Source organism: Natrix helvetica (genome assembly GCF_964273705.1).
Source record: "Natrix helvetica genome assembly, chromosome: 3".
Lineage (NCBI taxonomy): Eukaryota > Metazoa > Chordata > Lepidosauria > Squamata > Natricidae > Natrix > Natrix helvetica.
In genome coordinates this window covers 44,673,528-44,697,233 of record NC_138549.1, presented here as the reverse complement: position 1 = coordinate 44,697,233, position 23,706 = coordinate 44,673,528, and the positions used below count along the sequence as shown (strand labels likewise).

General features: G+C 38.8%; 1 protein-coding gene across 2 annotated transcripts in view; it reads right to left on the bottom strand.

Annotated features, from left to right (window-relative positions):
- WWC3 (WWC family member 3) overlaps positions 1–23,706 on the bottom strand; it is an 89,540-nt gene that overhangs the window by 23,274 nt on the left and 42,560 nt on the right. For both annotated transcript variants that reach the window (XM_081946817.1, XM_081946818.1), the window contains exons 4-9: positions 19,186–19,262; positions 18,461–18,540; positions 17,822–17,951; positions 12,947–13,096; positions 8,114–8,187; positions 847–1,089 (exon numbers count right to left, since the gene is read on the bottom strand). In XM_081946817.1, the coding sequence (XP_081802943.1) occupies positions 847–1,089; positions 8,114–8,187; positions 12,947–13,096; positions 17,822–17,951; positions 18,461–18,540; positions 19,186–19,262 (754 nt within the window). The remainder of the gene's footprint in view (positions 1–846; positions 1,090–8,113; positions 8,188–12,946; positions 13,097–17,821; positions 17,952–18,460; positions 18,541–19,185; positions 19,263–23,706) is intronic.

Genomic DNA, 23,706 nt, shown 5'->3' with positions numbered 1-23,706 from the left:
AAGTGAAGATATGAAGAAAATGAGAAAGTTACTTTTCCATTTTGATTTTCTGGGGTATTTAGTTTTTAGGTTGTCACTTAAAAACACAGGGTGACAAAGGCATAAATTCTTGATTTTTTTTTCTTTAGCAGAACAATTAGTACACAATACCAAGTTGTGCAAAAGCCCCTAGGCCACAGCCAACACCTTCTGTTGTGCCACCCTGGTAGTGGCACAACCCCATCCAAACTAAGGATGGAAAATCACCAGATCCAAGAAGCCTTAAAACCCAAACCCACTTGGTCTTGCTGGGGTTGAAATTAAACCTGTTATTTTGTATCAAGATTCCACTGTCTCCATGCACTATCTCCACAGTATCATTTGGCCATCTGTGATTGATAGAGTATCATCAGCATATTGATAATATTTTATCCACTTTTACTGAATGATTTCAACCAGTGGTTTCATATACAAGTTAAACAGGAATGTGGAAAAAATCCATTCCATGTAACAGAATTCATAGGGCAAGATATCCCCCCTTCCTTAATTAATACAGACTGGAAAATATTCTGTTTTTGGAAGAAAGAGAATCAGCATAACAATTTACTCCCAACCGCTAATTCCAGGAGCAGCTTCAAAAGGATACCATGGTGTTTAAGACCACTGAGAAATCAAGAACAAAGATGGATGTATTATTACCTCCCGCACTCTCCAAAGGTCATCCACAAGTGCAACCAATAACTCATACCCAGGCCTACAACCCAATTAGAAGTCCATAAACCTCTGTATGGTTGATGTCTACTAAATGTTATCATTGCCTTTATTAAGCTATTAACAAGTATGTTACAAAAGCAATACATTCTCAACCTTTCAGCAGCACCATGAGAAGAAGTAGCCTGAGCCTGCTGGATATCCTCCTCCAAGCGCCTTTTTTCCTCCTCTATGTGTTTCAGATCTTCTGGTGAACGCTGCTGTTGACTTATAAGCTGCAGTTCTTGTAAAAGAGCCTCTTTTTCTTTAATAAGCTGAAGATGATCAATATCAGCCTCCGCCATTCCTGGCCAAGATTCCTGGTCTTGTAAAGCCAACTGTTGCTGGATTCTGAAAATTCTTAATTACAAAGGAGTATGAAAAGTTAATATATCAACAAGAAACATCTCCCCTCCAAATCTTTACAAAGATACATTTTTTGATATGGAAGTAGTTAGTTGAAGTACCTTGAGATGAAAATAACACAAACAGTTATAAAATCTACAATAAATTTGAATTGCATAAACTCTCAATATAGATAAAATGTGTAGAGGCATCTTCAGAATTTGATGTCTTCTTAAACACATCAATATCACTATCACTGGAAACCTTATTCTCAATTTCCACTTTTTTTTTTAAACTCCAAAGAGTTTGCCAGCGTACAAACATAAAGTGGAATTTAAAATTTTGATGTTATGGCTGGACCAAGGCAGTAGCAGGAAAAATGAGAAGGAGTGTTTCTGAACATGATGGCAATAATAAGCAAGCATGCTATAGGAAAGAAATCTGCTGCACAATGTCTTTTGCTAAGGATTAAACAGTGCCAGTTCTTTTACCATTTAAAAAGAAAATTCTGTGTCACAAATGGCCAACTAGATTAAGATTAAGCTGGAAATGTTATTAAAACTGTAAATAGCAGCACATTTATTGAGATAATTTGAGAGGGAGAGAGGGCAATATTAAAATGTTGAAAGGCTAAGAATGAATATGGACAGATAAACATTATGAGTTTTTTATATATGAATATATCTGTGTTCAAGTTTCTGTCAAGGAAGCAATAATAACACAACAGTTATTTGTAGTATTTATCCAGTTTCAGATCAAAAGCTTTTAAATATGTGGGGCTTTTTGTGTCTTAGATATTTTACTATTGGCATCATTATGACCTACAAAAAAGAGAACTCTCATATTTTATTTCCCTTTTTTAACTAAGATGAGGTATAATTTTTAGATTCCATTTACATTCTGAAATGGATAACAAAGCATCCTTATGTTTTGAGACTAACATATTAAGTAGGTTATCCAGTGAAAAGTACTCACAGACGAAAATATATTTTATATAAGAATCCGCCAACGGAAATGGTAACATATGTACTTGGTTCTCTTGCCACTTTAGCTATATGAGGAGCCTGATTAAAACATTTTAAATATATTGTAACACTTTAATTTTGTCAACTTCATTTTTAAACTAAATACAGCACATTCCACACCCACACTGTATAACTTCATGAGCAAAGTTAGGCTGAACACAGAAATACTTTATGGAGACAAAAGCTGTACAGAATGCCAATAAGCTAACGGAAAGGAATGCATGATAAATAAAGAATGTGACCACTCACATAACCAAGAAATAAATGTGACTTAGCTCTTTGATTTAAAGTTTAAAAACCATGCTACATATATGTAAGAATAAAATTTGTGAACAGATGAGAGAGACAAATACAGAATTACAATTAGGAATATACACACACATACACTGTATATAGGATTGTGTTATAACAGAAAAATACCACCAGGCTTACAAAATAAGCAAACATTTACCACTAGCAATTTTGTATAAATCTTGGTTTACTTTTCATACTTACACCTCAAGTGAGTCCTTTTTTCTTTTCTTTTTTTGCATTTTTTCAGATTAGGGACTTTGGAAACTTAACAGAGAATGTATTTTTCTGTAAACCTGACAATTTAATATTAACTGGAATTGTAAATGATTCTTATATTGTTTTCTTAGATACATGCTTCTGGAATGGGTGATGTAAACTACTCGCATAAATATTCATTGGGTATGAAGTTACCAATATACAGTACTTATAAAGAAATGAACTGAATGTAGCAACATCTACCATAGGTTAGAGCCGTGATGGCGAACCTATGGCACGCGTGCCAGAAGTGGCACGCAGAGCCATTTCTCCTAGCACGCGGAGCCATCACCAGTTGCTCTTCCGGGTTCGGGCGCAGCAGCCAGCTGGTCTTTACGTGCATTGGCGTGCCAGAAAACAGAAGTGGAACCGCCTGGTGCGCATGCGCACGCCAGGAAAATGACCTTATTTTCAGTGTGCACATGCGCGTTGGCCGTTTGGTGATCGCACATGCGCACGCAAAAAGCACCAACAGGAAGAGCAAGGGCCGCGCGTGCCAAAAGACGTGGAGAGGGGATCCCGGCCGTCGCTTAGTAGAGCAGAGCTCTGGTCGGGGTTTCCCTCCCTCCCCGCCCGAGTGAGCTTCTTGCGTGGCCCTCGCCCTCCAGCCCATGGCTCATCCGCAGTCCGAAGGGCTTGGCCGGCTCGAGCACTTCAGAAAAGCAGCGGCAGCGGCAGCCACAAGGGGAAGGCCAGGAGCGGCCAGCCGGTCCCTGCAGCCACTCCCACACCAGCCAGAAGCGGCACTGTGATAGCCGCCAGGGCTTCCCTCCCTCCCCACCCAAGTGGGCTTCTTGCACGGCTCCAGGCTGCGCCTCTGATGAGGATCCGCGGTCCGGAGTGCTGCCGCTTCCAGCGGGATATATTCTGCCAGGCTCTTGGCAGCGTCTTTGTGCGGTTAGTTCGCCTCCCCACCAGCAGCTCCTCCGCCAGCATCCCGGCTGGAAGCAGCAGTGCAACAGTCGCCATTACCAGGGGCGAAGGGGTGGCAGTGGCGAGAACAGGTGACCACCACCCCTTCCTCCCTTCCCCAACAGCGGCTGTTGCGCTTTCGCTTCCAGCCGGGATGCTGGCAGGGGAGCTGCTGGTGGGGAGGCGAGCTAACCGCATAAAGATGCCGCCAAGGGCCTGGCAGAATATATCCCGTTGGAAGCGGCAACTCTCCAGACCGCAGATCCTCATCAGAGCCGCAGGCTGGAGCCGTGCAAGAAGTCCGTTTGGGTGGGGAGGGAGGGAAGCCCTTGGCCGCCCGTCCTCGCCACCGCCACCCCTTCAGCCCTGGTACTGGGACGCCTTGGCGGCGCTCGCCTCCCGAGGCAGCAAAGTGTGTGTGTGCGTGTGTGTAATGGGGGTCTGGCTGGAACCGATCAGCTGAGAGGCTGGCAAAGAAGCAGCGCTCGGAGGAAGAAGGCAGAGATGCTGGCTGGCATTAGCTTCCCTAACTTTTCGCCGCCGCTGCACCGGCAGGAAGGAGCATTACCACCCCCTCGGTCCCAGCCAGACCCCCGTTACACACACGCACACGCACTCTTTGCTGCCATGTGAGGCGAGCGCTGCCAGGGAGAGATCAGGGGGAGGCGAGGGGGGGAGAAGGCATCCCTAGCAGAAGTTTGTGTTCTTCTCCCCCTCCTGCTGATTTCTCCCCGGCAGCGCTAGTCTCGCGCCGGGGCAAGCAAGGCAGCTCTCAAAGAGAATGAAACGGGCGCAGCGCTCTTCCAACAGCCGAGGAAGGAAGAGGAGCCGGGCTTCAGGAAAGCCCCCCTGGAAAGGACAATAAATGGCCCCAAAGAATCTGTTTCTGCTTCCAGAGGACATCTAGAAGGACGGGGGAGGCCATTTTTTCCTTCCCCAGGCTTCAGGAAAGCCTCCGGAGCACGGGGAGGGGTGCATGCTATGTGTGTGTGTGTGTGTGTGTGTCACGTGCGCATGCGCAGTTGGGTGGGGAATTGAGTGGGCACGCGAGGGGGTGCAGTAGCGAGTGTGCACGCAATTCTGGCACGCTGTAGAAAAAAGGTTCGCCATCACTGGGTTAGAGGTATGAAAATATTATGACTAATAGATGCATTTGAATACCCTATCTCCGTGATGGCGAACCTATGGCACGCGTGCCACAGGTGGCACACGGAGCCATTTCTTAGGGCACGCGAGGTGTTGCCTTGTCAGCTCTAGTGCGCATGCGCACTAGCCATCTGACTTTGCCCTTCATTTTTGGCTATTTTTCCTCCGCCTCCGGAGGGCAAAAAAAACAACCCAACACAGAAACTGGAAGTTCGGAAATGGACTTCCAGTTTGCATGTTGGGTTCTGCTTTGCAACAGCCGCGGGGTTGGAGGGAGTATGCTCAGGAGCGACGCCGGCGGGGTCGGAGGGAGGCGTAGCCCAAACTCTCTGGGACGAGTAAACTAGTGTGGGGAGGCGAAGGGGAGAGAGAGCTGGGCAGGAGCCACAGGAGGGGTAAAATGGCAGCCGAGGGGGGCGAGAAGATCCCGGCTTGCATGCAGGAGCGAGGGCACCTTTAGGCTTACAGCTTTCTCAGCGCTGTTGCAAACTACGGTGGCCCCGATGCCCAGCAACTTCCATCCACAACAGCTGCACCTCGCTGCCTTTGGAGGCAACAGAGGCAACCGCTTTTCTTGGTGGGGTGGCTTGTGAACCTCCCCCCCCCAATCTGCCGGGCCAAGAGCAGCTGACCTGTGAGGGTGCCGTTTCTCATCTCACCATCATTTGCGGGGCTAAAAAGCTGCATGAAACAGTCTCTCCCACCCCACCTCGCATGTCTCTTTAATTCACGCCTCTTTGTCTCCCCCTGAAACGACCTCATCCTCAGTAGAAAGCAATTAGGAAAGGTATGTGTGTGTTTTGGGGTGGGGGAAATAAGGTAAGGAGGAAGAACAGAGTCTTCTCAGCTCGCTCTCACCTCCCAGATAGCAGAAGTTCCTGTTTTGGGATGCCCTGACTTTTCCTCCCTGAACTGATGCTGGAGGATGGGAATCTGATGTTTGTCCGGAGGCTGGTGAGCCCAGGAGCAGTGCACCCATGAAGCCCAGCTGGGCGGAGGGACACAGAGTCCGGGAGGCGAGAGTGAGCCAAAATGCCTCCGTTCTTACTCCTTACTCCTTATCTTATTCTCCCCCACCACCGTCTCCCTCTCCCTCTCTCTCTCTCTCTCTCACACACACAAATTCTTCCCAATTGCTTTGTCCTGCTCCGACCCTTTAGGCAAAGAGGTGCGGTTTAAAGAGACAAGCGAGCTGGGGGGGGGGGAGCAGCAATAGCCCTGGCACATATTCCTCCTCGCACATCGTGCCTGCCAGGGCTTCTCCTTCATAATGGGCTTCAAGAGGAGGAGGGAACCCCATCTCCCCCATTGGGAGCTCTGCCAGAAAAGCCACCCGGGAGGCGAGAGTGAGCACACACACTCCCTCTTTCTCAAGTCCACGAAGGGAGATTTCCTTCAGAATCAAAACGGATGATGGGACGCCTCAGCCCAGTGCTGCCCCCTCCATGGACTTGAGGGGAAAGAATGCCCCCTTTCCCCCCTTCTCAAATTGCAGCATGCCTGGAGAGGGAGGGAGGGAGGAAGAGCGCATGTCACCTCCAATTAGTTCTCCAAGCTGTTTCTAGCTGCCGCGGCCAGTGCTTCATACCTCGCTGATACGTGGGTAACTGCGGCGTTTGAGAGAAGAAACATATACAGTCCAAGGGAGCCAGAGAGAGAGAGTGCCTGCTCGCCCGCCTGCCTGCTGGGCCACGGCTACGATTAGGGTTTAGGGGCGGATTGGTCTCTCTGGGTAGCCGGCGCGCTCAACTTGTTCAGAGGCACCACTCTCCCGCGCTCTCTCTCTCTCTCTCGCCACATGCTGCGATTTGAGAAGGGGGAAAAGGAGGCTTTCTTCTCCTCAAGTCCATGGAGGGAGATTTCCTCCTTCACAATGAAAATGGATGGTGAAGCGCCTCATCCCAGCACTGCTCCAATGTCAAACAGGGGAAACGCCCCCCCCGCCGGGCCAATCTCTCTCATTCCCCCTTCCCTGGGGAACTTGTTTCCCCACCGCACATCCTTTCTGCACCAGTGGAAGGCGCTGGGCATTGGGGGTATTGCACCCGCAACCGCCCACTGGCTATCAGGGAGACCGCTGGCGCTACCAGGTGCCTCCCAGTGAAGGTGAGCAGTGGTTGGCTGGGCGGGAGGGTCATGAGGCTTTAGGCCAGGACCGCATGAGGACGGCTGCCCCACCAAGAGTAGCGGTTGCCTCCGTTGCCCCTGAAGGCGGCAGGGAGCAGCAGGTCCTGCGGGTGTGAGTGGAAGGTGCTGGAAGCCTCTGGAGGGCCTTTGGGGGAGTGGGGGGGGGCGTTTTCACCCTCCCCAGGCTCCTAGAAATCCTCTGGACTTGAGCCTGGGAAGGGTGAAAAAATGGGACCATCACGCACCAAAAGTAGGGGGGAGGGCAGGGGTCGCACACGCATGCGCGGGGGGGAGTTGCATGCACATGCACATGGGGGTCTGCACACATAGGAATATGGGTGTGGCACGCATGCCCACGACCCCCCTGCCCTCCCCCCGCTTTTGGCACGCGATGCCAAAAAGGTTTGCCATCACTGCCCTATCTTGTCTATCAGGCCAACTGAATAATCTTTTCACAAAATATAAGAAAAGATAAAGGTTTCCTTGTCTAGTAGTGTTCAACTCTAAATGCGGTGCTCATCTCAGTTTCTTGGACCAGTGTTGTCCAAACACATTTTTTGTGGTCATGTCACTAGCATGGTTATATGCCAAAGCACATGGAATGCTGTTACCTTCCCTCCAAAGTGGTATGTATTAATCTATTCTCATTTGCCTGCTTTCGAACTGCTAGGTGGGCAGGAGCTGGGGCAGGAACAGGAGTTCACCCCTTTGTATGGTGCTTGGGTCTCAAACCCAAGCTGTCAGATTTCCAGTTGACAAGCTCAGCGTCTTTAACCAGTGAGCCATCACGTCCCCTCAACAAAATATAACTGTACCTATTCCAAGTCTATCCATGTCCAAGATTCACTGCAAGCACATATCTTTTTCGGTTTGTAATATGTGATTTTCACACTCCCTCATTACAACTTGATTAGCTCATTTTTATTTCATCCATCAAGATCTATAGAGATCAGTTACCTCAAAAGTTATAGCCAAAATATAAATCAATCCTTATCACTTTAATATTCTATTTATTTATTAAAGTAGTATTTTTATAACATAAATGTTTTTCTAAACTAAGGAATTAGAACGTAATTTCTTTTATGTATTTCTTTTTTGTATAACTTTTAATTTGTCTAATTTAAATGTGCACTGCTGCAGTATTGGATAGTTATTTAATGGTTCTTCATATTATTAAACTATGCCTAAATATCTAGTCACACATACGCAAATTTCCAGTTAAGGCGATAACTATTAACACATTATTTGCAATATTAAAAATAGCAACTTAACATATTCACCTTTTTTTGGTCTCTTCATACTGCCAAATCAGTTTAATTTTGCCTAGATGTCTTGTTGTATCTTCCAATCCAAGCTTTTGTGAAGAAAAGAAAAACAAGAAATTTAACAATACTTATTAGAACATGAGAAGAAATAAATTATGGAGAAAGATACAAAAAATTATCTATTATTACTTTATATTAATCAGCAGGGAAAATTTAGCTGAGGTAGTTAGCAGATACATTGTAAGAAAGGGTCTGTGTTTGATGCTAGAATTCTTGACTTTGAAAGACACTAAACTTGAGCACATACATTTAGTCTGAATTTCCACCAAAGATCAATGATTATGAGAACAATGCTTAATAAGATCTTACAACAGGAGAAGCTAATAAGAAAAGGAACTCAAATATGAATAATAGATGAATATGAAGTAATATAGAATTTTAAAAAAAAACAAAGCACTTTTTTCATTATCTCCACAAAAATATAATGTCCAAATCATGGGAACAATCCCATTTTGAGTACTGTGTTTATTTCTAATCCTTTAAAAAGGATTCAGATAAATTGTGTCTGATAAAAACAATGAGAATGATCATGCAAGTAAGTCTTACAAAGAGACATTGAAATAACTGGGTAGGTTTAGCCTTGAGAAAAGATGACTGTTAGCACTTCTCAGAAATGAAAATATGCCACAAAAAAGGTCAAAGCTGGGAGGCGGAGCTGATGTCGTGATGATACGACATACGATCTTGGAGCTCCAAGATCGCCGTCGATATCTCTGCCGTTGGACAGTCCTTTTCAACCTAAACCGCCCGTGATAGAGAAGGGCACATCCTACTGATCTCAGGGACATCACAAAGTCCCTGATGGATCCAGGAGAAGCTCTTTTTCCGGCGATAGAGACGCAGCCATTGAAGCTGCTGAAGTTGGGACAGCCCCAGAACGGAAGGAAAGCGGAAGAGTCGAATTGGTGAGGAAAACTTAATTATTAGAGAAGAGATCACCAAAAACTGAAGACAGAAGAGAGTAAGCGACGAGATTAAGCCAGAATTAAACTTAGTGTGTTATCTTTTTTTAATTTTTTCTTTTTGCGAATGGAATTTTTACAAATGTTTCCTACCTTTTAAATTGGATTGGTTAATTTTTCTTCTTCTACTTTTTATTCTTTTTTTCATACTTATAGATTAAAATTTTCTCTTTTTTTAATGCTTGATTGGATTGTTTTTCTTTTAAGAACTTTTCTCCTTAAGTTTGGAACACAAAGAGGGATGTAAAAGCAGAGGAAAAAGAAGTAACACTGCCACTTAAGAGGCTGGAGGCTTGGAAACATTGTTTTTCTCTTTTCCCTGTGAACATTTGACTTATATCTCAAGGCTTCTCAGTTTGTTTATTGAAAGTGATAGTGGGAAAAGCACAGGTTGTTTATACAGGTGCTCTTCTGGAGTACTATCAGTAGCTGGACTGGAGTGAAGAGAAAGCCTTGACTTGAAAGATTATAATGAACTTGCTTGAAATTTAACAAAACGCCTTGGGTGTTATAGTGGCAGCATTTACAAGTTGGAAGAATGGTGCAACATGAAAAAGAAACATTAGCATTGCAAATGATTATGCTAGAAATTCAAAAAATACTAGTAACAACAGAGAATATTGAGAAGAGAATGGAGAATATAGAACAGAACAGGAAAAATAGATGGAAAAATTGAGGATACTTATCAAATGATGAAAGTTGAGGACAGAGTTCTAAAAATTGAAGAAAAAGATGAACAAAGAGATAAGAAAATTGTTGATATTGACAGTAAACTGAGCGTGGCTGGAAATGGCAAGAGTGGAACATGGAAAGGGGAGATCGACGGATTGGAACTCTATCTCAGACCTCAAAGTATAGAAAAAGAAAAGGGAGAAAATTTGACAGAAGTAATGAGAGAAATTTTAGCAGAAGATAACCAAAGGCAAGCTGATGGAAGGAACAGATGGAGGGTTTCAAATTTTTACAAGATATACAATGAGCAACAAGTTGCTAAGAGAAGTCCATATAAGACTTACCAAGAAAGCAACTAGAACACTAATACTACAAATGGCAAGAGATATAAGACTGCACTACTACTGGAAGGATACAGGATGATGTAATGAAAGGTTATAATAAAAATTAAGTTAAATTTAGAGCATTATGTATAAAATGGAGTGATAATAGTTATAGTCAAATAAATGAGTAACAATGATAATAATGCATATATACACACCAGATTGATAATATGAAACTTTATACAAATTGTAAATGAGGACTATAAGAGGATGTTTCAAAGCCTTGTTATTAAATATAAACATTTTTATATAGAATATGGTATAAAGATGTAATGTTATTGGATGATTTTAGGAGGATGTAATGAAATGCCATAATATAGATTTACTTTAAATTTAGAATATTTTATATAAAAGGATGTTATAACAGTTATAGTCAAATGAATGTTTAATAATCATAATAATTGTTTATACAGTATATATATACTGGATTGATGATATGAGAATTTGTGTAAATTGCAAGTGGGGACTATTGTGAGAAAGCACAATGTCAACGCCTAAGGCATTTCCATGACTACTATCACCTTGAGAAGGGGAGGGAAATGCCATGCATACTTTTGGCCAGAGTAAAAGTCTCATATTTCTGTACTGGGATGTGAATGCGCATGTCCAGAACCCTGCCATAACGTCCTGTTGGAAAATGTGATTGATGACCTCAGCCAGAGGGGAGGGGGCACAGGGGTAAAGGTCAGACGCCATTAAGTGTGATTTAGTTTCAGCTACACAGAAGTCCGTGCCAAGATGTTAGTCCTAATAAAGGAATGGTTTTACTTTGAATTTCGTCTTGGGGCTTGTAAATTAATTAGGGCAACTCTTGGAACCTTCACACACAAAGCTTTGTAACCAATCGACATACTGTCTGTAATTGGAAGATGATGTTTATGTATTGTGTGTGTCTATGTCTGTTTATGTTTGTTTAAAAAATAAAAATATTTTTTTTAAAAAAGAAAAGGTCAAACCTGTTCTCTTTCATTTCTGAGAAATCAGAGAATAAAAACTGTAAATTACAGAAATATGGATTATAACAGAATGTTAAAGGCAAAAAAAAATCCTCAGTACAAGCAGCTTGACAAAGGAACTAATTACTCAGAAAAGAGTTTAAGTACCCAAAGAAGGTTCCCTTCATTCAATCTATTCAAATGGTAGCTGAATACCTACATGATTTGGATGTTATTTGATTTTCTGCACTGGGGGGGGGGGGGGGGGCCTTAGCTCAATGGCCTTTTATGATTCATAATAGGTTATGACTTTAAAACACTGTGAAAGAACAACTCCTGATTAGTACATAGGAAAGTCTGTATAGGATAAGTTCCAAAAAGTCAAGATACTTGCTATGCGTGTTCAACTGAAGCCCTGCCCATCTTTATATATGTTGAATATGTGCTGCTAAAACAGCAGCTTAGATCATGCAATCATAGTTATTGTGACTTTTGGAAGATGTTGAGAGACTTGGGCCATAGCATCACCAAGAGTCAGAATGGATAATATCATCATCTCAACACCACTACCACCACTACATATTGATACCTGTACTATTTATAGGATACTCTGAAGTTCTAGTACAAACGTTGCCTTAGTGAACTGTCATATTATACTCACTTTCTCAATACAAATTGTAACTTCAGGGTAGTTACTGCTATCATACCAAGGGGTATCTCTATTTTTAGAGAAATCTATCCTCCCCATGGGTATTCAATAATTAAGGCAAATTCAAACCTCTTTGGCAGGTTAAGCAATCGTTCAATTTCAATTCCCTGAAAGATTTATCCATGACCTATTGGTGGTAGATTTAAAGGCCACCAAAAGAACTAGAAATTCAGAGATCCAAGCTAGGAAGCGTAATTCCATTAAAGAATCCCTGGCAGCTCCCTGAAACCTTCAGAACTGGCTTTGCTGTCAGAACTCCAGCAAAAGCAACAAGGAGAAAATGTTGTTGAGCCAGAGGAACTAATATCCAATCTGTTTTGAAATCTGAAGGAAAAAAACTTTCTCAATGACTTCAATGTATGAAAATATTCAGGGGTACCTAACAAATTTGTTTGTCAAACAAACAAATGAACGGTTGTTGTATGCATGCCCTTTAAGAAGAAAATTCTTCAAGAAAGAATTTCTTCCTCACTTCTGTGATTTTGTATCTCAAGATGTGGAAGTTGTTTGACTTCCTCAATACTACTATTAAGGAAACCTAAACAGCTAGGCATTTTATTTTAATTTTTGTACTTCTTTCTTAGTGCCTATTAGCATACTGTAATATTTTATATTGAACAAATATTACAGATTTTACAAATTATGTACCTATAAAATATAAATATATTATAAAATATAAATATATAAAAATTATTTAAGGGGAACAAATGCTGGACAGATAGTAGAAACACACGGGTGTGTGCGTGTGTGTGTATGTGTATCCACTATTAACCTTATCACATATACTTCAAAATAAATTGCTGATCATTTGATTATTGTATTTAAAAATGCATGTTTGATAAATCTGTCTGCTCTATAGTCTTATTTTATAGATTTTTTTAAAAAAGTAATTCAGCATGATTGAAATACATAAACATTGACAGAGTAAGCTGGCATGAATGGGATCCCTAAGATTTTTAATTATCTTTTGCATCAAGAATATACAAAAAATTCAAGAATTTTTTTCTTATTTGCACCAATGTGTATGAAACACTTTTTTGACATGATTTAATTATATTTTAATGTAATAGAACAGTAGCCAAATTTTTAATAGTAATGACAACTTTTTCTCCGAAAACATAGTGTACCTCGCCAATGATGTCAGTTTGAGAGCAAGCATCACAATATATTTGAGATAGATTGGCATCATTGAATGAACCAGAACTGTGCTGAAGATCATGAAAGGATTCTGTAATACAACAACTATTTCTGAATCCATCTGTCAGCTTGGCCAGACTCTTGAAAAAAAAGGAACAATAAGAACAGAATTATATGAAAGAACTTTCTCATGATTTAATAGGTTTTTTTAAAAATAGCAAAATAATGTTCACAAAACTTTCCTTAATTATGGAAACAATAGAGAACACAATCTTTATAAAGAAGAAAGTTTAAAGAAATTTGAAATTGAATACAAACATTTTAACATAGCTTCCCAAATTATAAACATAAGAATAGCTATTGACAGATCTGAAACTAAGCAGTAAAAATAATATGCTAAACCCTTTATAAAGATTGCTTTTATTTCTTAATTTGAGGCAACTATCATCCAACAGGGATAGACAGATGGTAGGCAGCTGTGTTCTACAGATCTCTTAAGTAATTGTGTAGCATTCATCTGTTGTAAAAGCAAAAAGTATCTTTTAAGAAAAAATAACACCCTTTCTTATAGCACAAACTTCAATGCTTGCATCTTTATATTGAGATTTTTGGTTTTAATCAGATTATCTCTCTAAAACCAAACTGAAAGAAGATTAATTTGTAACTTTAGAATTTAAAAACTTGGGAGTTTCCTGATTTCTAACACTAAAGAATTTCTTTCTTTTTATTTTCAGTTCACTAAAATATTTGGTATATAAACTGAATTCATATTGATTTGGATGGATTATTTTTCCCTATGGCATTTTTAAAAAATAATTTTTAACTGCATTTTAAAATCATGTAGCAATGATTATCTATCTAGAAAACCAGTCACTTAAATGAAAATTAAAAATGAAAATAAATACAATTAAAAAATGAACAAATGAACTTCCACGCTGCACTGAATGCAACAGTATAGGTAGTTTGACTTACGATCATAATTGAGCTCTAAATTTCTGTTGCTAAGGCAGTTGTTAAGTGGGTTTTGCTTCATTTTATGAACTTTTTGCTACAGTTGCTACCCGAATCACATGAATCATGCAGTCATTAAGTGAATCTGGCTTCCCCCATTGATTTTGATTGTTGGAAGCTGGCTGAGAAAGTTGCAAAGGGTGATCACATGATCTCCAGACAGTGCAACTGTCATAAATAAATGCCAGGTGCCCTAATTTTTATCACATGACTGGGGGAAATACTACAATAGTTATAGATGTGAAAAACAGTCATGTCACCTTTTTTGGTTTTGTTATAATTTCAAACAGTCACTAAACAAATGGTTGTAATTTGAGGACTGCCTCTACCAATGAAGAGGAATGCAGGGAGAATAAACTTGTAGATGGAAAAGAAAGAGTTCTCAAATTTATAAGAATTAAAGTGAGGCAAACTTAGACTTTGGAGACGTGTTACAAGGTTTAAAAGTCTGCACATTATAGACATCAGAGGGAAAAACAAACATTTAAAAAAATTATTCTGTGTAGGTTTTTGCTTTCCTACTTCAACATTCTTGTATTATAGGAACATTGACTGTCACTCTATTTGCCATGTTTAAGACAGATGATTCATACTGCGTTTGAATTTGAACTAACAAAGAAAACAAAACAGTACTTTCTTGAACTGTTCTTTCTTTAAAGTTTGTAATATACCTTTATAGCTCCAAGAACATCTATATTGAAATGTTATTTTGATTTTTTTTAAAAATAAAGTTACTGTGTTAGTAATTTTGCTCATCTTAATCAACTATATATAAAATATATGATTTATAAATTGTTACATTCAAATATGTTTATACATGATTATTGCCTTTCTTTTGTTTTATTTTATACCAAGCAAGCAAAAACAAATAACAAATAAATTACCATTCACTTTACTAATACCCTTATTAGATTAAGTGATATATGACCGCTACAAAATATAAGATTTTATATTTCAATTTAGGATATCCATCTATTAAAATTTTGTGGTTAACTTTTGTGTACAGCAAAAGATATAATATAAGGGAGATGGGTGATTTAGAAATAGGAAATATAAATATCTTCAAAATAATATTGCTGTGTAGTAATGATGCAAGGATAAATAATTTAAGTTCTTCTCATTACAAAAGAAAACCTGAATTCCTCCTTTGAACTTTACTAGTAAAACAATAGCATTTTTGCATCGATTAGATCATTTTAACTACCATACTATAATTTTAGATGTGACTAACACTTCTGTCCCAGTTTATACTTTTCAGCAAAATAACCTGAAATAACTATCATTAAAGGTAGGGTTTTAGTTATAATGTTGTCTATCTATTCCAAGACCATTATTAAAGCAGTATTTATTTTTTTAACTTTACTTCTTAATATGTTCTCATTTTTCATTTGGAAAAACTGACATTTTAAAATACTCATAATTCTAAACCTTATATAACTATGAGTGTTTTACTTTTTATACTTCAAAATGCCAATACACATGATATAGTCATGGCAGGTAAAAAGTAATATAAATAACAGTACAGTAATGGATGATGACTTAAGCATTAATGGTCTGCCTATACAGATACATGTATGTGACTCTTTAACTTAAAGAAAAATATGTCACTTTCAAAGTTAGATGGTTTTCAGCATTTATCTTACAATTATCATGAGGTCATTATCTTCAAAGAAGGATTTACCGTATTTTTCGGAGTATAAAATGCACCGGAGTATAAAACACACCAAGGTTTTGAAAGGGCAAATTAAAAAAAAAGTAGGTAGGTAGATAGAGGGATAGAGAGGGAGAGAAGAGAGTGAAATACAGTAGGTAGGTAGGGAGAGAGAGTAGTTAGGTAGGTAGGTAGATAAAGGGAGAGGGAGAGGGTAGGTAGGTAGGTAGGTAGAGGGATAGAGAGAGAGAAATAGAAAGAGAGAGAGAAAAATACAGTAGATAGGTAGGGAGAGAGAGAGTAGTTAAGTAGGAGGTAGGTAGAGAAAGGGAGAGAGAGAGAAATAGAGAAACAGAGAGAGAAATACAGTAGGTAGGTAGGGAGAGTGAGTGTGTGTGTAGGTAGGTAGAGGGATAGAGAGAAATAGAGAGAGAAATACAGTAGATAGGGAGGGAGGGAGTAGTTAGTTAGTTAGTTAGGTAGGTAGGTAGGTAGGTAGGTAAAGGGAGGGAGAAAGGGAGAGAGAGAAATAAAGAGAGAAATACAGTAGGTAGGTAGGGAGAGTGGGTAGGTAGGTAAAGGGGTAGAGAGAGAGAAATACAGTAGATAGGGGGAGGGAGGGAGAGTAGGTAGGTACGTAGATAAAGGGAGAGAGAGAGAGAGAGAGAAATACAGTAGATAGGTAGGGATAGAGAGAGTAGGTAGGTTGGTAGGTAGAGGGATAGAGAGAAATAAATAGAGAGAGAAATACAGTAGATAGGTAGGGAGAGAGAGTATATAGGTAGGTAGGTAGAGAAAGGGAGAGAGAGAGAGAGAAATAGAGAGAGAAATACAGTAGGGAGGTAGGGAGAGAGAGTAGGTAGGTAGGTAAAAGGAGAAAGAGAGAGAGAGAGAAATACAGTAGGTAGGGAGATAGAGAGTGTATAGGTAGGTAGAGGGATAGCGAGAAAGAGAGAGAGAGAGAAATACAGTAGATAGGTATGGAGAGTGAGTAGTTAGGTAGGTAGGTAGCTAGATAAAGGGATAGAGAGAGAGAAATAGAGAGAAAGAAATACAATAGGGAGGGAGGGAGAGAAAGAGTGTGTGTAGGTAGGTAGATAGGTAGGTAGAGGGATAGAGAAAGAGAAATAAAATAGAAAGAAACACAGTAGATAGGTAGGTGTTTCTGCTGGCACAGCACTTGATCAATGTAATTCTCATCAATCAAAGAGCTATCCAAAAGGGAAAAAAAGTTTTTGTACTCTGCAAACCTCCCCAAAACAGCCCGTTCTTCATGAAAACGGACCCGTTCCCCCCCAAAAAAGGCATGAATAGCCTTTGGGGGGGGGGCTTGCAGAGTGCTCCTGGGGGAGTGAGGAGGCCAAAAATGAGCCAAAAAACGGTCCTTTTTTGTAAAAAATTTTTTTGCATGCATAGCCTTATGGAGGCTTAGAGTGCTGCTGGGGGCTGGGGGGCAGAAAACGGCCTGTTTTTTGCTCATTTCTGCCCTCCCCAGCCCCCAGGAGCTCTTTGAAAGCCTCCATAAGGGTATGCAGGGCCATTTGGGTGAAGGGGTGGGGCTTCGGGAGGCAAAAAATTCTGTATTCGGTGCATAAGACGCACCCAGATTTTCAGCCTCTTTTTGAGGAAAAAAGGTGTGTCTTACATTCCGAAAAATATGGTGTGTGATTAAAAAATGTATCTGCTGCAGCAACACAATAAAATTATAGTTGATTGATAAACCAAGACCACATTTCTTAATTCCTTCATTTCAATCCAATTCTAGTATTAGATATTGGTAAATTATTTGACTGTCTTCCAGATTAGTTAAAGAAGAAACTGCTCTGCAAAATATCATTTCTTTTGCTGTAGTGGTGATGGCTACATTGGTCTAAGAGTAGTAGCTATTTTATATATGAAGTGATAATTGACTTTACACTTAAAGCCAAAACAAATCCTAAATAAGATAAAAACATAAAACATTATTAAGCATTACCAAAAAAAAGTTTATATTTTTATCTAATTTTTATAGCTGCCCATTTCATAGGCAAGTGACTCTGGGTGTCATACAACAAAATATGAAGTAAATTTACATATTTTTATGCTTCAAAAATATGCCAATCACTAAAAAAATTATATTGTTGGTTAAGAAAAAGGACATCCCTAAGAATTATAAGAGTTAGCAGACATTATAAAACCATATACATTATTATTTACTTCTTACTTGCATTAAGTCTTGTCTTTCTCTTTCACCCAAACATATGGCCTTCCTGATGCTTCGAAGTTCATTCATTATTGCTTGGGCTTCATCCAATTTATAATTCACATGAGAATTAGACATCTTCCGATCAATCCTTATACGCAAACATACATTTGAAAGTTTACTTTTGGTAATACAAATCTGAATAAATCTTGAAGTCTGATATTAAGATTTTTTTCCCTTATTTTAGCTGGTCACAAGTAGTAGTGGAGGTGACAAGTATTAAAAGCTTTTTCTACCTTCTATTTATATTAAATTAGGTGAAGTATTGGCCTTCTAACCTTTCTATCGATACATATAGAGAGGGAAAGAACAGGTAGAAAAGTAAAAAGCTCTATGCCAGCTACTGTTCTGCAAAATGGCCAAAGTATACAATGGACAGATGTCATGAGAAGGGAGAAACTGTTCTATACAAACACTATTTCATTAGTTGTCAGGAAGGTTATTTCTTAAGTAAAAACTATAGTTTTTTAAAACCCTGCTAATACCACTAAAATTAAAATAAAATATAAAATTTATATCATTATTTTAGCATCTTTTTGTTGCCTATATTATAAACATTAACATAAACAACAGCCCCGTCTTTTTACATTTTTAACTTACTCTTGCAGTGTTTCTACTCCTTTTTCTTTGTACTGTAGCTCTTGCTTCATCTGTGTTAATTCTCTCTTTAATCTAGAAAGCTTGAGATAAGACCATGAAGAAACAATTGTGCTAATAACCAAAGAAATTATTGCAATTTATAGTTCAGCTGATGATCACAGTTTAGTTTCTTAATTTAGGATTGTTGAATCTGAGATTACAATATGACCTTTCTGTACGTAACTGAAATTAGCTAATTAGACAAAATAACCTAATAGCATTATACACCAAAATTTGCAATTTGGTTTCAAACTGTGTATGAGCACTAGCATGAAAACCCATATTACATTGTGATATGCAGTGTAATTTTTATGTCATATTAATAAATACATTCTTTGTCATAGACCAGCTTTAGATAATCTAAAACTATAAAGTTTACAACCAATAAGTACAGTAAATTAGAGTATAAAATATAAAAATAATTAAAATATTAGGATTAGTATTGTAAATGTCACACTTTCCTAAATTAATCTCTGCATCCTAAATTGCAATTAATTCTCAAAATGATACAATATAATGGCTTAATTACTACCAGAACTTATTATGTACTTTCTGGGGGAAAAGATTTTAAATAGTTATGCAAATATTACACCAATTGTTCCTAACAAGCAGTCCTTCTATTGTGGTAAAATATGAATTTAAATAATTACGGAACAATATACAGTATTTTAAAAAATGTTACTCACTCTATCACGCCGACTAACTATTTCTGCTTTAATCTGAGATGGGTTGTATTTAGTGTTGGTTGAAAATCCAGAATATGCTGAAAAACACAAAAAAATAAGTATTCAAAATAAACTCCACAAAAAGTTCCTAACAAGCACAAGAAAAGAAGGGAATTTCACTCTCTGTTTCACAGAAAACTCTTATTTTGCTATTAATAAAGTGGCAACATATAATCTACCTCTTCATCTAAAAGTATGATTTCATTTAAAAGCTAAATTCACTGTTAGTTCAAGAGACCCAATGTTAGTATTTATTTTACAATCAAAAGAGTTCGAATTTAGCATTTTATAACATAAACTGTAAGGAAAAGGGGAGCTAAACTTCTCACTCTAACTTAAAGAAGAATAGTGCTTGTAATAATGTCCAATTATTTCAATTCAAAATAATAGACGTAGTGGCACATAGAACAAAATTAAACCAGACTGGAAAATAAACTTGCAAAACAATACATTTAAATGATAACGATTGTAAAACAGAGAGGAAAATCCATTATAATCCAAAAACTTCCAATATTCAAGAAATTTTGTTAAATATAAAGGGGAACTAATCACAAAGTGATGTCTATTAAATAAATAATTGCCATGAATTGTTACTTAGCCCAGATTTACTCAGACTAAATATATCCGAATTCAGTAATTCGTTTCTGTATTTTACTTAAAGAACAGTCTAGGTCCAGGAAATATTTACCAAATGATACCATTTAAATAACCATGATTATTAATTCAAATGAGAAAAGGTTATATAAACTGCTCAGACATGGTAGTTTATATATAATTCATGGACTAGATCTACCTCAACATCTGTCACAATTGTTAGCTCAGCTCTTTTATTTCTTGGAAAAGCAAAGCATACACATCTTCATAGCAGAAATTAATTTACAAAAGGAGATTACATATAAAGGATGGAAAGCATGGACATTTTCAAGCTCCCCTAATCAGATTCAAACAGAAAAGAACTTTCTAAAACTCATTCAACTCAATATAGCTAGGAATCAATCTTTACTATAACAAGTGAAATTATTTCCAACTGTTTCCTCTACCAATTTTGATTTTTTTCCCCTTGCTATTTTTTTCCATATAGGTAGTCCTCTACTTACGACAACAACTGAACTCAAAATTTCTGTTGCTACATTCTGTTACATGTAATACAGCAGATGTTATGTCTGAAAGACATCTTTAGATAGATCAAAACTCCTTGTTAATAATGTCACACATTAATTTGGTAGATTTACAAGAAAAATGAAATATACAAGGAACATTATGTCCAGAAACCACAACAGACTGAAATAGCATAGTTTCATCAGTAAAATCAGAAGCACCAGCCTGTATGATTAAGGAGCAGGATGATTGGGAATAGACTAGAACTGGAGGCTTGCGTGAGTCAATTAAAAGTTTGTTAAGTCTTAAAATTCTAATGAAAGGAGTCTTAACAAATTGGATAAATGGCTGAAGAGTGCTGGAATAAATTTATGAAAAACATTGGTCAAAACTGAAAATTGCTGTAATCCCTGGAAATGATTAATTGATTTTGGATGTATATTCTATAACTGGGTACTCTCAAATGAGAAGGAATATTCCAGGTAAGCCAATATAGGCAGATTAAAAATAAATTATTCTAACTCAAAATGATAAATATGTAGAGATTCAAGAGAACTGATCCCAATGGAAAAAGGCCCTCAAATTATTCAACTCAAATAGCTCAAACAAATTAACAATAAAAAATAATAGAAATCATAGAAAATAGATTCTGAATGAGGGCAATTTGACAATGAAAGACAGTTGAATGCAATTTTGTGTATTCAAATTTCCCATAGTGATTGTTAAAACCCCTGAGGCCTGAGTGAAAACTTGTTCTTTCTATAACCAGTTTAAGAACTCTGAAATCATGAAAAAAACAACACTGATCCATAATGTTTAGAGGGATTAAGAAAGCAAGAGAACATGAAGAAAGCTACCCTTCTTTTTACTAAAAGGTGTATGTGCTGGAAAAAGAAAATGAATAGGTAAAATCATTTTTGCAGATGTTCTGCTTCCCTCCCTCTCTCCCTCCCTCTCCCTCACACACACACAGGCACACACATACCTCTCTCTCTCACACCATGTATGCATATACACACATACTTTAGACTGCCCAACAATGGGTATAATGGAACTGATTGTTATCTACACTTATCCAGGGATAGGTTTGTGGAAACAGTATTTCAGATTAAGATCTGACTCTTCCAATACATCTGCATACTTCAAATATTTGGATGACAAGGTTGAAAGCCCTCCTCCTATGAAACTCTGATTGATGAGTGTCTGACCCCCTGAGGATTACAAATCTTGCATGCAGTCAAAGGTGATGTCACTGTGGTCCCATGGATCGTGAGCCGGAAGCCAGGTCATTCCCAGGACTCCTGAAAAGTATGAGAGGCTAAAACATGAGAACATTGGTTTGGTTGCCGAAAGTTGCAATAGTTTTGTGAGCTTAATGATTGGGTCCAAGCATATAAGCTGACCACCAACTGCTTCAAATAAGACAAGATAGAGAACAATGCAGAGTATATTTTCATGAAGTGGATGGTTTTATGCAATTACCTGCTATACCAAAATCCCAATACAATCTACACTTATATTCTGCCACCAAGCTGGGTTTTCAGTATGATTGGATGACTGTGAACAAGTTGCTCTACAAGTTTAGGCACCACTTATTTTCTGGTTATCTCAGACTTACTGCTCTTCGTTATTGGAGTCACCAAGACCTATCCTGACATAAATCCTTACCAAAACCGAATAGAGTATTTGCTCACAAATTCTATCCCATAACTTCAATATTTAAATCAGCTTTGCTGATTACCCTGCTGGAAGTGGTGAGACTGTCCATAGCAGTATTATCCCATGTATGATGGCACTACTTCTGGACACAGTAGAATTCTACTGGATCTGCAATGATTCATTCTCTAAAGTCTCTAGTGAGTCAAAAAAGGGGATGAAAGAGGGAAGAAGAGGGAGAAGTTATATCTTTCCATTCCATCTGTGCATCTACAGCTCCTTAAGCATTGCACTAATGTGTAAACAGATGTGGATCAATTTAACTGCTGTGTGTCAAGGATAACCTGCCACACCAACTCATACTATATTTCATCAGCTAGATTAACATACCAGTTCTATGACATGCTAACTTCGTTTCAGTCACATCCTGCCCCAGCAATTGGATTAAATGCTTATTTACGGGCGAAGCAAATTTCATGTTCAATGCTGCAAGTTACCTCTCAACATTAGCATAGTTGTCGAACTGCCTTGGGTAAATAAAGTGTTATCCACTTTGCAGCCCTCCACAGTATCGAGGCTTATTTAAAAAAAATAAAACATTCATGTTCAGTCAAGGGGAAGTACTCTCTTTGAGATATATGGTTTATTCTGCTAAAGACTAAGCAGCAACGAGAGGGATGCATCATAGTTGGCAATGAAGAAGGCTTTTAGGGCCAGAGAGCCATTTGCAATCAGCGCTACAACTGCCCCATTTGTACTGATGACTCTGCCATGGACAGAAGACTTTCTCACACAGACACACCAGTATGTGTGTGTGTGTGCACTCGCGCACACACACACAGACACACACACCATTTAAATGCAGCCGTTTTGATGGATTGGGCAGTAGTTTTCTAAATATGGCTCTGTGACCTTTCTATCCCAGTTCTTATTTTTCTAACTTTTTCTTTTCTACTACCTTGCCTATTCAAACAAATAACATAAAGCATTGCTATACAAACACTGATGAAGAAGCATAATGTCTGAAAAACTATGAATTATAGTTGTTTTAAGAGATAATTCAGTATTGTTTAATCTCATAGGGCAGTGATGGTGAACCTTTTTGTAAAGGTGTGCCAAAATTGTGCGCACACGCTATCGTGTGTGTGTATATGCCCACACCCACAATGCAATGCATCCCACCCACCTGCGCATGCAACCCGCACTACGCGCATGCATGCACAACTAAAGCCTAGGGAGGACAAAAATGGCCTCTCCTGGCCCCCTGGAGGCCCTCCAGAAGCCAGAAATGTATCGTTTCCGAACTTCCGGTTGCCCTGTTATGTCTGTTTTTTGCCCTCTCCAGGCTCCAGAAGCTTTCCAGAAGCCTGGGGAGGGTGAAAACAGCCTCCCCCAGCCCTCCAGAAGGCCAAAAATCAGCTGGCCAGCTTGCATGCTGGCAAATATGGCTATGCGTGCCACATCGCCATCACGGTCATAGGGGGTAAGGTGGCTTTGTACCTTAAGAAGACTAATTTAGCAGTTTTCAGCTACGATTGTATAGGTTTTTTCCTCCGTTTTTTAAACAATTTTGGGGTCTAGTGTAGTTATTTAATTTTTTCATAAATTGGGGCTTTTTTCCTTTTAGGAGAACACAGTAGTAGGAGAATTAAAGTTGATTTCAGTAACATCACAATATATTAAAAATGGAAAGGGTCTGGGTTATATTCCATTTGCAGCATTAAAGAA